We start from the raw sequence: 14,493 nt of genomic DNA, 5'->3' as shown, positions 1-14,493 counted from the left end.
CAAGAGGCGAGTTGCAACGAGAAGAAGAAGAAGCTAGGGTTTTTTCTGCATCTCTTGTAAGCTTTTGCTTATTCTTTACTACCCTTTCTTCTACTTGTATTGAGAGTCTTGTAGGGCTTCTCCGCCTTCGGTAGTTACCGAAAAGGAGTGTTTATTAGTGGAGGTGTGTGTGTGTGCGTGGATCCTTGGACTAGTCACCTCTTATGAGGTGGATACCAAGTAAAATCCTATTGTTAGCATTGTTGTAGTTTGTTTCTTTGTATTCCGCTGCGCATCACTTTGAAGAAACAAGCAACGAAGCACGACGAGCACACGCGAAGCTATTCACCCCCCCCTCTAGCTACTTTTCGGTCCTTACAGTTAAGAGACGGACTTAAGTCTCTAACATAGTGGGTTGGCACAATTGAGTTGAGTTTCATGCATAGAAATATGAATTGGGTTCATATTGCATGAAAATTAGTTTTTGATGTATAGATGCCATATAAACTAATGATAGTGATGCATTATGGTTTAGTATGGGCAGATACATCAAGAGGAAGCCAAAACTAGGACTTTAGGTCAAGGTTTAATTGAACCATTTAGCTAGTTTTGAATTTTGTGTCAATCTTGAGATCTGTGATAGATATATTTTTATATATATTTTTCTCAAGTAGATATTGATATAATAGACCTCTCCACAAAATTTGGGGATTTTTGGAGGTCTGTGGAATTTCTGGCGCATTTCTGAAGTTGACCTGAAAAGGTTGATTTTTGTAGAAATAGGGTGCCAGTCGACTGGTGCAGATACCAGTCGACTGGTAACAGTGTTTTTGAGTATAGAATGTTTCTGTAAGCTCATTTTGTTAATACCAGTCAACTGGTGCCGATACCAGTCGACTGGTAACAGTAGATTTCGACCACAGAATGCTTCTGTAAGGTTCTGTCGAAGGGGGCAGTCGACTGGTACCTAGTTCAGTAAACTGATACCAGCCTAAAAGTGTTTTTCAACGTTGTTCTTGACCGTGTCAACTCGTTTAAATGTATGAGATCAATGGGGGATAAATACATGAGTTTATGGTCAATTTGGATGACATGTTTTCAACAATTGGGATATTGTTGGAGCTCTTTTTGATGTATGGCAAAGGGGGAGAAGTCTAGGTTTAAGTGGGAAACCTATACACCTTTGCGAGAAATCCTAACTCGAGGGAAAGCTTAGGTGAAGGGGGAGCGATTGTTTAGGCAAAGGGGGAGAAGTTTACCTTTGCGGGAAATCCTAGCTCAAGGGGGAGCTTAGGTGAAGGGGGAGCCTAGGGATTTAGGTTCCATTATTTATGTATGAGTTGATTTGCATATTTATTTGCATATGTATTGCATTTATGTTTCCCTAACTTAAACAGGTTGCCAAACATCAAAAAAGGGGAGATTGTTGGAGTAATCTAGGTGCCCTAGGTTTTGATGTTTGGACAAAGGTTTAAGTTAGGTTTATTGTTGTATTTGATATGCATTCTGAGTGTGCAGGATACAGGTACAACAAGGAAAGTCCAAGGGTGAGTCTTGGCGGTGTAAGTCCAAGCATGTAGTCTTGGCAACGTAAGTCCAAGTGTGATCTTGGCAAAGGAGGAAAGTCCAAGGATGAGTCTTGGCGATGTAAGTCCAAGCATGTAGTCTTGGCAACGTAAGTCCAAGTGTGACTTGGCAATGGATGAAGTCCCGGAGGCGCGACCTCTTGGCAAAGGAAGACCCGACAACAATGACAAGGCCGATGGAAGCTCCAGAAGGCAAGACGTGAAGGATGGGGAGGCATTCGAGGGACGCAAGGCTGATGGAGGAGGCTAGATGGCTAGGTCTAGGTTGGTCGGGCGAGAACGAGTGCTGAGTGAATGTACTCGAGGTAAAATTCTAAAATTAGGGTTTACTGTAGCAGCACTGTAGCGTTACTGTAGCAGTCGACTGGTGTATGGACCAGTCGACTGATGCACTGTAGCAGATAGTCGTTGAGAGAGCCGTTGGGCTGGCACCAGTCGACTGGTGCATGGACCAGTCGACTGGTAACGGGCAAATCAGGTTCTGATTTGTTCCAAGCTCTATAAGAAGGAGCTTGGTATGGTCGGCCAAGGTGACGAAATTAGACTTGATTAAAGCCTAATTAGTAGTCACTAAGTGCTCAAGGTTTCCCTTATGTCCAAGAGATCTTGGTTGGAGTTGTGGTGAGGTTTCTCCACCCACAAGGAGGTTGAGCTAGCCGGAGTTTGCAGGGGACTAATCCACCGACGGATTGAGGGATCGTCCACCTTACGGACACGCCGTGGAGTAGGAGCAAGTTATCTCTGAACCACGTAAACGCCTTGTGTTAGAGTTTGTGTTTGGTTTGTTGTCTTCTTCCTTATTGTTTTTAGGTTAATTTTCGTATTTGTTAGTTTGTTTTTGTATTCCGATGTGCACTAACATTATAGGAAGTAAAGTTTTGGGTGAGACGCTATTCACCCCCCCCCCCCCTCTAGCGGACGTCAAGGTCCTAACAGAAGAGAGAAAAGGAGAAGGGTCGACCACACCAAGGAAGAAAAGAGGGAGAAAATAGAATAGAGTCATTAGCCATGAAGTCTCCTCTATCCCCTCTTTTATAATCCTTGGTCTTGGCAAATAAGGAAATTTAATAAAAAAAAACTTCCTTAATTCTTTTGCCATGAAAAAGAAAAATTATTTAATTAAAAATAATTTCCTTTTCTTAATAACAATGGCCGGCAACCTCAAGCCCAAAATCAAGGAAAGTTTTAATTAAAACAAGAATTAAAACTTCCTAATTTATTTCCGGAAATTTATAAAAAATTTCTCCAATAATTTTAATCCCTTCATGATTGGTTAATAAAAAGAAAATTTTATAAATTAAAATCTTTCTTTTAAACATGTGGATAAAAAGAAAGTTATCTCTAAAAATTAAAATATCTTTTAATCTACAAATAAGGAAAGATATCAAATCTTTTCTTAATCTCTTGTAGAAACTTATAAAAGAGAATATTTAATTTTTAAACTCTCTTTTAAATCATGAACATGGTTAAAAAGGAAAGTTTTCTTAAAATTTAAAATTCACCTTTTAATCAACAAATAAGGAAAGATTTCAAATTTTAAACTCTCTTTTAAACATGTAGATAGATGATTTACAAATAAGGAAAGTTTTTGCCAAAAAATAAAACCATCATTTTAATCTACAAATAAGGAAAGAGATTAATCTCTTCTCTTAATCTTTTGTAGAAAGCTATAAAAGAAAATTTTTAATTTTTAAACTCTTCTTTTAAAACAATGATATCCACATAAGAAATAATTTTAATAAAAATCTTTTTTAATATTTTAGTTGCCAGCCACCTACTTGGCTCATCCACTTGGTCTTGGTCGGCCCTAGCTTGGGTTCCAAGCTAGCTTGGCCGACCCCATTGGATGGGTAAGAAGGTGGGTATGTGGTGGGTATAAATCTCTATATACAAGAGGCTACGATAGGGACCGAGAGGAGGAATTGGTTTTGGTCTCCCGATGAAATTAAGCTTCTCGTGTTTGTCCCGAACACACAACTTAATTTCATCAATAATAATTTATTCCACTAAAGAACTATTATTGAACTACCGCACTAATCCCAAATTACATTTTAGGCTCATTCTTATTATGAGTGTGTTAGTCTCCCTGTGTTTAAGATGTTGAATGTCCACTAATTAAATGAGTTACTGACAACTCACTTAATTAATATCTTAGTCCAAGAGTAGTACCACTCAACCTTATCGTCATGTCGGACTAAGTCCACCTGCAGGGTTTAACATGACAATCCTTATGAGTTCCTCTTGGGGACATTATCAACCTAGATCACTAGGACACAGTTTCCTTCTATAATCAACAACACACACTATAAGTGATATCATTTCCCAACTTATCGGGCTTATTGATTTATCGAACTAAATCTCACCCATTGATAAATTAAAGAAATAAATATCAAATATATGTATTTGTTATTATATTAGGATTAAGAGCACACACTTCCATAATAACTGAGGTCTTTGTTCCTTTATAAAGTCAGTATAAAAGAAACGACCTCTAATGGTCCTACTCAATACACTCTAAGTGTACTAGTGTAATTATATAGTTAAGATAAACTAATACCTAATTACACTACGACCTTCCAATGGTCTGTTCCTTTCCATCTTGGTCGTGAGCTACTGTTTATAATTTATAAGGTACTGATAACATGATCCTCTGTGTGTGACACCACACACCATGTTATCTACAATATAAATTAATTGAACAACTACTTTTATCATAAATGTAGACATTTGACCAATGTGATTCTTATTTCTAGATAAATGTTTATACCAAAAGCTAGGCTTTTAGTATACATCCTAATAAAGATAACCTTTTTATCCACTCTCGGGTGCTCGGACCGCTGCTGACATGGATCCAAAGTCGATCCACCGCGTTGAGGCGCCCTTTCAGTACCAAAATGGTCTAGGCACCTAGACCATCTTGTCCGAGCGCCCGGATCAGTCACCCTTATGATGACTGTCATGCATCTTCTCCGATCGCTTAGGTGATCTCGGCCATCTGGAATTAGGCTCACCCGAACCCATCTTCTGGCATTCTCCTCGAGCAATCTTCCGCTTTGGCTTCTCGTTCGTTAGAAACTCCACGCGCTTCCTTCTTGTCCGCTAGCATACTCTTCCGCAGCATCTTGTCCCTTGAACGCACCGAGCCCATCGACTCTCTCCTGTGTCATTCTTCTCGCTAGCTGTATCTTTCACTCGACTTCTTGTACTCTTAAATTCCTGCACACTTAGACTCAAGGATTAAATACAACATAACCTAATTTAATTTGATTGATCATACCAAAACTATCATGGGGTACTTACATAAACTATTGTGGCAATTTAAAATTTATAAAAACACAATTTTTATTAAAAGAATAGATGAATGTCCACGATGATCCTCATATTCCACACAAGAACTTGAGAATTATTTTACGACTTCTTTTGATTTTAATGAAGCAGATAGTGAAAATTTCAATATCTTAAAGTGATGGTCACTCAAAGATTTCTTGTCGTTTCCATAATCGCTAAAGAAATTTTTAGCTTGTCCTGTCACACCCCAAAGGAGTCCCTGCTAGAGAAAAATCCGGCAGCATCTCCCCTGTACCAATGACAATTTGAAGTATACATACATACAAAATACATCAGCCACATACGACTGTAATATATATACAACCACATAGTTATATACTCAGCCCACTCGGCTGGATCAAAATATCACAACCACGCAATTATATATATATATATATATTAAACAGTCACTCGGTTGTACTAAAAACCAAAAACACAGCGAAAATAATAGAAAATCATTACAAACCAAAAACAAGACTGCTAGCCGACTAGGCTTACACCACACAACAAAATAATACAAGACACCACATCACAATAATCCAGAAACAAATCCGGAATAAACAAAGCTAAGTACATCGAATACATAAACCAAATAAAGTACTAAAGAAACCAAAAAATAAGTCTTCGGATGTGACGTAGGATCGGCAGACAGGATACTCCAAACGACTCCACAAATATCTACCTGAAGTATGAAATAACAATATATCAACGGTGTGAGTTCAACAACTCAGCGGATACTAGATAGACAGGCATAATAAGTTATAACTAACAGTAATAATCATGCGGTACAGTTTCCTGAACAAAAGTAGGAAATGCAAACTGGAAAGGGCTGAAGAAAACTGTACTCACTAGGACCTCCTATCGGGAACATAAGGGTCGTCAGACCAGATACAAAATGTCACTTGTATGTATGTCAAACATATGCAACCCAAACAAATGCATCATCAAAAATGTAGCAACCACAAACAATAAATGCAATCTATGCATATGATGCAAAAATGACATGTGTCACCCCTGACGCCAGCCAACTATCTCACACGCAGTGGTGGGACCTAGTGGGTAGGGCTATGACAACTGTGCACTCTGCCATCACTGCTCCTGAGTGACCGAGTGGACAGGATGCTGTCGGAGTACACCTATCCTTCTACTCCAAATAGAGTGGGGGAGCGCAATGCTCTCATCTCCCTGAGACAGTCCAGAGGAGGGATCCCTGTCATGCTACCACGTTGTGTCACGCTACCCATGAGTAGACCAGCGGAGCACTGGCAGAGGAAACTGCCACACACCCTGCCTGATATATCACTAATCCATGAGTGGTTGTGCGTACAGATCATGTAACTGGCGACGTGCTCAACAATAATGGAGTCGACAATTGCTCAGCATGCAATCGTGCAAGATGGTGCATGAACTAAACATGTAGACACAAACTGTATACACCTCCATACAGAATGCACCAAAAAGAAAATAAAGCATACAATGATCTAGGTAATATAAATCCAAGTACACATATCAGATATATCAAATAACTAGACTACTACACAGTAGGGCAATGTATGTCACTATTCCTATAAATAAGAGTAAACATGACATCAAACAAGGGAAACATAAGTATGAATGCACAACAAACAAGAATATAGGCAAACTACAAGAATCAAATAATGGCATACCAAAACAGATGCAAACATAATCATTACTACTAGTAATAAACTATCATGCATATCTAAAATGATTATATCAAAGAGACAAGTCAGAAGTATCCGCCTCAAAAAGAAGATCATATCCGACATAGATCCCATGTTAAGCGTACGTCTCGAATCAAAGTCCTGTACAAACATACATATAATCTTAGCTAATTCGAAGTACACCAATTAACTAAATCCAAATTTCCTATTAAACCAGGATACTCTAATTCATCATTTAATCTCGGTTAGCTCAATAAATCGGACCTAACTTGAAATCTAGATTAAATTCAACATTTAATCTCAATTATTTTCGAACAACCTCTTGGACCAATTATCCCTAATCTTCTTAGCTTAATTCAGATCAAGCTAAAATAGAAATCCAACTTCGACAACTCACCTAATTTAATTAGGGAAAATCCTAATCGAAATAATTAACATAATTCCTTAATCCAATTAGGTTTAACTAAATCCATAATTCTTCACTTCAATCCTACTCATAATCTCCCAAAAACCAGAAATGAAATCCAACCTCTGTAAAATTAATACTATACGTCTTACCTTAACCTAAAACAGATTCACACCCTTTGATGAAGAAATCCGAAGTTGCTGTGGAGAAAAATGGTGCTTCCCTACCAATTCACAGCTAGTCCGGCACAAACAGAGGAGACAAGAAACTTAAGGCATTTCGTCACACACCTATTATGCACAAGAAATGCCACTGCCCTAATCAACTCTACATAAATCAAACGCCCAAAATCCACAACTAGATCTAATTTCTTACCTCCAAGAAGACAACGTAGCTACAGTAGAAGGTAATCGGATCTGTCCGGAGATGAAAAAGGTACTATAATTCTGATGAAGAGGAGGCGATGAACCTCCTTGATGGAATCGTCACAGCTCTGCTCACATCCGCCAGCGAGGTGAAGAGTTTGCCCTCACCCCTACTTGTCAACTCTACCTTCCCGACAACAAGATAAAGCTAGGGCTTGAATCCGTCGTCGCGTAGAAAGAACGGAGGAGGGCGCCGACTCCAGATGCATTGCAAGAAGGAGGCTAAGTCCATGCTAAAGAGGGCAAAACAAAGAGATCGACGACGGATCGAGAAAAAGGGCGGCCATGTCCGATGGATCAGGAGAGTCCAATGGTCGGCGTCACTACGTTGCCGACGGATCTCGCGCGGATGGCTGGCGACCGTGACGCGACCACAGTGAGGGAGAAGGAAGAGGGCTCGGCGGCTTGGTTGCCAAGAGGGTTTACTGGTGGTGAGACACGCCAGAGGAGGAGATCATTGTCGGTGGTGAGCTCGCGGCGATCGGCGCAGGGGCGACTTCGCGCGTGCGCAAGGAAAAATCGGAATTGGGGGAGGTAGAATAATGAAAACGGGATTAGGGATAGGATTTAAAACTTAGGTGTAAATATATATCCTTAGGTTAATTAAGTCCATCAACTCCCACTTGATTCTGGGTATTCTAAACAGACTTTCTCTATACCCCATAATCATCCCCTTAAACGTGTCATACAACCTCCGTTTAAATCCCGAAAAATCTCTAAAAATTCACAAAAATTCCAATAAGATTATTTTTCAAATAACCCTATTATTTAATTTACGATATCTTACATGTCCAATGTCAACTGTTGTTGTGGAGTAGACATTCAGTGTCGGCGACAACTTATTAGATGAACAACGATCGACTTTAACTCCCGACTCATTAGAAGGCCAAGCATTACTTGATGATTGGACTAGAACTGAGAAAAGAATCTAAGGAATGTAACTTTCATATTACGAAGTCGAGGATTTTGATACCAAAGGAACGAATATAATAGGAATAAGAAATAAAAGTGAATAACTACGTCACTTCTTAACGTAAAAGGGTAAAACATAAAAAACTACATGAGTTTTGATTCCCCTAAATCTTAAAAGGATACGTAGACAACTTAAATAAGTGCAAGTTTTTTAAAAAAATAATTTTAAAATTTTTAATATAATAGTCTTGAATTATGGCGAACTATGAATCGGTGGTTCCAAATCATAAACTGTAACCGTCTTGGACCAACGACGGTTAAGATTAAGAGTTGACCTTTTAGGAATCATTGAACGGGTGGTTCTGAACCGTGATCAAGTCTACTTGAGGGCTTGAATTTAATGAGGCGAATTGGGTTTTGGGTGTGAAAAGAGTGGATTTATTGGGTTAAGTAAAAAAAATTGGTGATAAACAAGATCCATCTTTATTATTGGATGCCCTAGGGCATAACTAAATTGATCATCATATGATATATTTATATAAATTAGTAAGGATCAATTCTTATGCGAAGCCAATGAAAATATTCTTTTATGTGACTAAATTTCTTAATTTATCTCTGGATGATTATGAACCGATCCTGTTGGAAGTTCGGGATCAGCGTATATGACCTTTTGTTAAAAAAAGAAAAAACTCTATTACCGACTACTGTGCATTTCCTGCGTGGCATCCCGTGGTCCCGAAACGTGTTCATGTCACGTTTTACATGTTTGCCCACGTTCTCAGAACATGTAGGTTTCGTTTCCCCCACTCGCTCTCCCCTTTGTTTGACTACCCATCTAGCTTGGATCAAGTCGGACTATGATTGCATGGCTCTGCTTTTCTGTTCGTTTGCTTGATTCGAACTCGGTCTTGAGTCGGATGACTTAATCCGAGCTCGATTTTGAGTCAGATTGACTTGATCTGAGCTTGATCACGAGTCAAGCTGACTTGATCTTGAGTCGGGTTGAATTGACCCAAGCTCGGTCGTGAATCCGATGACTTGGTTTCGCATTGATAAGTCTTGGGCTATCTTCGCATTGATAACAAAATATGGATGGAAAGAAATGGATAAAGAAATTCTAAAATACAATAAAGTTAACAAATAATTAGTTAAATGTTTTTTTGTTTGTTTTATTTCTAATGTATGTTTTGTTTATTTGTTTTTTTTTTTTTTTGTCTTGAAGAAAAACAGCCTAACCAGTAACCACACTGCTCCCGTCGACATGCCGCCCCCTGTGACCTCGCCTGTCGTCCCCTCGCCGTCAAAGTTTCCTATCTATGTCTTCTTCTTCCGTGCTCTCGTCCGCGCCCGCCTGTCTTGCGGCCAGCTTGACGAAGCCCTCCGTGCCCTCCACTACATGCTCTCTCTCGGCATCCACCCCTCCACCCGCGCCTGGAATCTCCTCCTTTCCTGCTTCAATTCGGCTGGCTTCGTCGAAGAGGTACCCTTTGTCTACGCTGACCTCATCCTCGCCTTCGCTAAGCCCGATGCCTTCACTCACAACGTCCTCCTCCACGCCCTCTGCAAGATGGGCTCCCTCGACGCCGCCCTCTCAATCATCCGCTCCGCCGGAGACGTCGACGTTGTGTCCTATAACACTCTCATCTGGGGTTTTTGTGATCTAGAATCGCCTGAGTTTGCCGTCGGGTTGCTGTCGGAGATGCTGAAGAAGGGATTTCCGCTCGATTCTTTTAGCTGCAACATTTTGGCCAAAGGATTTTGCCGGAGAGGCCTGGTGGATGTTGCGGCGTCGCTGATGGAGATGCTGGTTCGAGGTGAGATCGTGAGGGATTTGGTTGGGTTTAATACCATGATCGACGGGTACTGCAAGATAGGGAATCTGGACAAGGTTCAAGGTCTTATCGAGAGTATGAGGGTGGAGAACGTTTTTCCAGATATAGTTACCTGCAACATTTTGATCAAACACTTTTGTACAATTGGAGATTTCAATAGGGCTAGGAAAGTGATTGAAGAGATTGGGGCGAGTACTAGCCCAAATGTGGTGACACACACTACGTTTATTGGTGAATATTGCAAGAGAGGGAAGCTAGAAGAATCCTTTGTTCTTTATGAAGATATGGTTAGGAGTGGGATCTTGCCCGACGTTGTCACTTACAACTCACTCATCAGTGGACTTTGCAACCAGGGTAAGTTGCCCGAGGCCATTCGGCTCTTTAGAGAGATGCCGAAGATGGGAATTGCTCTGAATCATGTTTCATATTGTACCCTTATTGATGCACTACTTAAATCAGGCAGCGCAAAGCAAAGTTTTGCAGTCCTTGGTGAGATGGTTACTCGAGGTGTTGTGATGGATATGGTTTTGTACACTGTCATCATGAATGGGCTATTTAAGTTGGGAAAGGTTGATGAAGCAGAAAAAATGTTTCAGTTGGTTTGCTCCCCTAATCTCAGCCCTAGTCATGTTGCATATTCATCTCTGATTGACGGGCGCTGCAAGGCAGGAGATGTCGAGGGAGCTGAATCTGCATTCCTGGAGATGCAAAGGAAATCACTGAATGTAAATGTTGTTACATACTCCTCTATCATCAATGGGTATATTAAAAACAAAATGCTTTCTGAGGCTTTTGATACTGCGCAGAAGATGAAGGAAATAAATGTTTCTCCTAATGTTGTAACTTATGGAACACTTATAGATGGCCTATGCAAGATTGGAAACCTAGAAGAAGCTTTTCAGATGTACAAAAAAATGACAGAGGAAGGTCTGGTAATAAACAAATTTGTGGTTGATTCATTGGTCAATGGATTAAGGAAGAATGGAAAAATGGTGGAGGCAGAAAGTCTTTTTAAAGAGATGGAACAGAAAGGTGTAGTGATGGACTGTGCTAATTACACCTCCTTGATGGATGGACTCTTTAAAGCTGGGAATGGATCTGCTGCGTTGACTGTTGGCCAGGAAATGACACAGAAAAATCTTGCACCAGATGTTGTCATGTATAATGTATTTATAAATCATCTTTGCATGCTTGGGAAGTTTGAAGAAGCAAAATCTTCTCTCACTGAGATGAAAAATATGGGACTAACTCCAGACAATGTGACATACAACACTTTAATTAACGCACACTCTAAACAAGGAAGAATAGATGAGGCTCTCAAACTTGTTCAAGAAATGAGAACTATGGGTCTGGTGCCAAATATCATTACATACAATGCCTTAATTAAGGGTTTCAGCAATGTGGGTGATATTACCAGTGCTGTGGATTTATTGATTGAAATGACTGTTACTGGGTTTTGCCAAAGATCTTCCTTCAAAAATGTGTTACAAGCATGTTCAAAGGGCAATAGGGCAGATTTGATAGTGCAAATGCATGAGAAGATAGGAAATAGATTTCTTCTTGATGCCACACTGTATAATATGATAATCCATGCTTTATGTACTCTTGGAATGACAAAGAAAGCTAATTCTGTTCTGAATGAGATGTTGGGAAGAGGGTTGAAAGCCGATACCATTACTTTCAATGCGCTTATACTGGGATATTGCAAGAATGGTCATCTAGATAAAGCATTTGATATGTATTCCCGGATGGTTCTTGAAGGCATATCACCAAATGTTGCAACTTTCAACACACTATTGGGGGGCCTATCGGCTTCCGGAAGGATAGAAGAAGCAGAAAAGGTGATTAATGAGATGAAGTCAAGAAAGCTGGCTCCAAATAATTTTACCTATGATATACTGGTTACTGCCCATGCTAAGCAAAGCCACAGTAAAGATTCAGTAAGGTTATACTGTGAAATGGTCACTAAAGGATTTATTCCTAAACTTAGCACTTATAACATGCTTATTAATGACTTTTCCAGGGTTGGAATGATGAATCAGGCTGGAGAAATGTTAAATGAAATGCATAAAAGAGGCGTTTCTCCCAATTCCTCAACATATGATATATTAATTGGTGGCTGGTCAAAGCTGTCAAATGGCTATGAGCTAAAACGGCTGCTCAAAGAGATGGCCGAAAAAGGTTTCACTCCTTCGAAAAGCACACTATCTTTAATCAGTAAAGCCTTTGCAAGACCAGGGAGGAAGTAGATAGCTCACAAATTGTTTAGAATGTTTCTACTGAACAATGCAATGGTGTAGTTGGTTATCCTACTCTGACAACATTTGGTAACCAACCTAGCATTCTGGGTGAACAAAGGTGAAATAAGGAGAAAAATTCTGAATCAAGGACTTCATGGAGTGTCAGTAATCAAATAGAGCAGTGATGCATGTTCTTGACAGTGTATGAAATGGTTTATTCCAGAAAGACGAAGAATACATTTGGAGACTGGCTTTTTTTACTTTAAAGCCTGAAAAGGATGAGCAAAATCATCATTTGGCAACTTAATGGTAAATTGAGGAGCATAAAAGGACCAATGCTTGTTTATTCCTTGTATGGTCAAATAAATCTCCTTAGCAACAGCTTAAGAGCCCGTGCACCCTGAATTGACCTGTGGTTAGCCAAAATGGTTAAGTATCCATGTTGATTGTGGACAATCAAGCTATAGTTGGCACAACGGAGATAAATTTGGAATTTCCATTCTGATTTCTTTTATTTAGTTATTTGGCCACTCATGCTGTTTGGATCCATCCTTCAATTTTGTTGTGGCTTGTGCCTTTCATACGTGGTGTCATTGGATAAAGATCAGAAAATGTGCATCACTTGATGGATCTTTTTTCTAAATTGTTGAATATGGAAATTCAAGACAAATGAAATTCAAGACAATCACTCGACATTAGATTAGGCATTTTAGCACTTTTTATTGCTTAAAAATATTGACTTATCTATGACAGTTACCATGCCTACATTTCTCTAATTAAATCTTTATGAATTTTTATTCAATCTTTACACATTCAAATTTATACTAGATGACTTGAAAATAAGTCTGGAAGACCTAACTATGAAATCTACGTGTATTAATAGTCATTTGCCCTATAGATGCATGAACTCATTCTATGGGAGTAACTTCTTTTGCCGGACCAAATAATAAGGGCCCAAAGTAGATTTAAAGGAAATTAGAAAATAATTTGTAACATCCAAATGAAGTAATAAATTGGCCTTTATGAGCTTCTGTACCAATATAAGAAATAGAAATCTTCTGTAGATTTTGTTGAAGTCCACATAATCTAGATTCCATTTAAAATTCTTATTCAATCCTATCTCCTCAGATGCCCATGACTGACATTACAAGATTCTCTCAAGCAACTGCTAGCATAGTTTAGCCTTATTTAGAGGATTCAATATATTAATTCTAAGTTTTTTCAAAAACCAAATATCTTTAGCCTTGTTAGGACCACAAATATATGGGAAGATTGTTATGTTGGTGCAATATTCCCTAGGTCAAGATTGACCTGGTTGACTGAGCTTGAATTGGGTCAAGCTCAAGTCTTGGTGTTGTGGTTTCGATGTTTGACAATACATGAAGATTGCAGATGCAATTGTTCATGTGTGAAGGAGAGTCAAGTAAGTCAAGGTTGACTGGATACTTAACGGGAAAATCCTGGTGAGTGAAGCCAGGTGAAAGTCCTAACTGGGAAGTTAGGCAATCGGAAAATCCTAGTGAGTGAAGGTAGGTGAAAATCCTTGCGAGTGAAGCCAGGCAGATGGAAAGTCCTGGTGAGTGAAGCCAGGCAGATGGAAAGACCTAGTGAGTGAAGCTAGACAGAAGGAAGTCCTGGTGAGTGAAGTCAGGTGAAAGACCTAGTGAGTGAAGCTAGGCAGAAGGAAGTCCTGGTGAGTGAAATCAGGTGAAAGACCTAGTGAGTGAAGCTAGGCAGAAGGAAGTCCTGGTGAGTGAAATCAGGTGAAAGACCTAGTGAGTGAAGCTAGGCAGAAGGAAGTCCTGGTGAGTGAAGTCAGGCATGAGGAAATCCAGATGGATCAAGGCTGATCGAACATCTGGTGTTGGAAAGTCCAAGTAGATCAAAGAAATTGACCGGATACTTGGAACGAGGAGGAAAGTCCAAGTAGGTCAAAGGGATTGACCGGATACTTGGCACGAGGAAAAAAGTTCAAGTGGGTCAAAGATATTGACTGGACACTTGGTGAGCGAGTTCTAGCAGGTCAAGGGTGACCGAATGCTAGGCATGATGTACCAACAGGTCATGGTTGACCGGATGTTGGTTTATGGGACTTTGGACTTAT

The 14,493-nt window shown here is 39.7% G+C and overlaps 1 protein-coding gene across 2 annotated transcripts; it reads left to right on the top strand.

The window, feature by feature from the left end:
* The first annotated feature begins 9,543 nt into the window (after positions 1-9,543).
* On the top strand, positions 9,544-13,074 carry LOC121989033 (pentatricopeptide repeat-containing protein At5g14770, mitochondrial-like). Of its 2 annotated transcripts, none has more exons than XM_042542835.1 (2): positions 9,544-12,094; positions 12,173-13,074. In XM_042542835.1, the coding sequence occupies exons 1-2, from the start codon at positions 9,579-9,581 to the stop codon at positions 12,396-12,398; spliced, it is 2,742 nt and encodes a 913-aa protein (XP_042398769.1). In that variant the 5' UTR covers positions 9,544-9,578; the 3' UTR covers positions 12,399-13,074. The 2 variants fall into 2 exon arrangements, with proteins under 2 accessions (XP_042398769.1, XP_042398770.1); XM_042542836.1 differs by having other exon boundaries at positions 9,544-12,089; positions 12,173-12,356.
* Positions 13,075-14,493: the final 1,419 nt, after the last annotated feature.

The sequence above is a fragment of the Zingiber officinale genome, chromosome 6B, assembly GCF_018446385.1.
Source record: "Zingiber officinale cultivar Zhangliang chromosome 6B, Zo_v1.1, whole genome shotgun sequence".
NCBI lineage: Eukaryota > Viridiplantae > Streptophyta > Magnoliopsida > Zingiberales > Zingiberaceae > Zingiber > Zingiber officinale.
Note: the sequence above shows the minus strand (reverse complement) of the source record. Positions and strands in the feature narration are given on the sequence as shown.

Bases quoted from the DNA above. Each gene is read 5' to 3' on its own strand.
- LOC121989033 (XM_042542835.1), top strand. From the start codon at position 9,579: ATGCCGCCCCCTGTGACCTCGCCTGTCGTCCCCTCGCCGTCAAAGTTT. The intron at 12,095-12,172 runs GTTATACTGTGA...TGACTTTTCCAG, and splicing joins CACAGTAAAGATTCAGTAAG to GGTTGGAATGATGAATCAGG.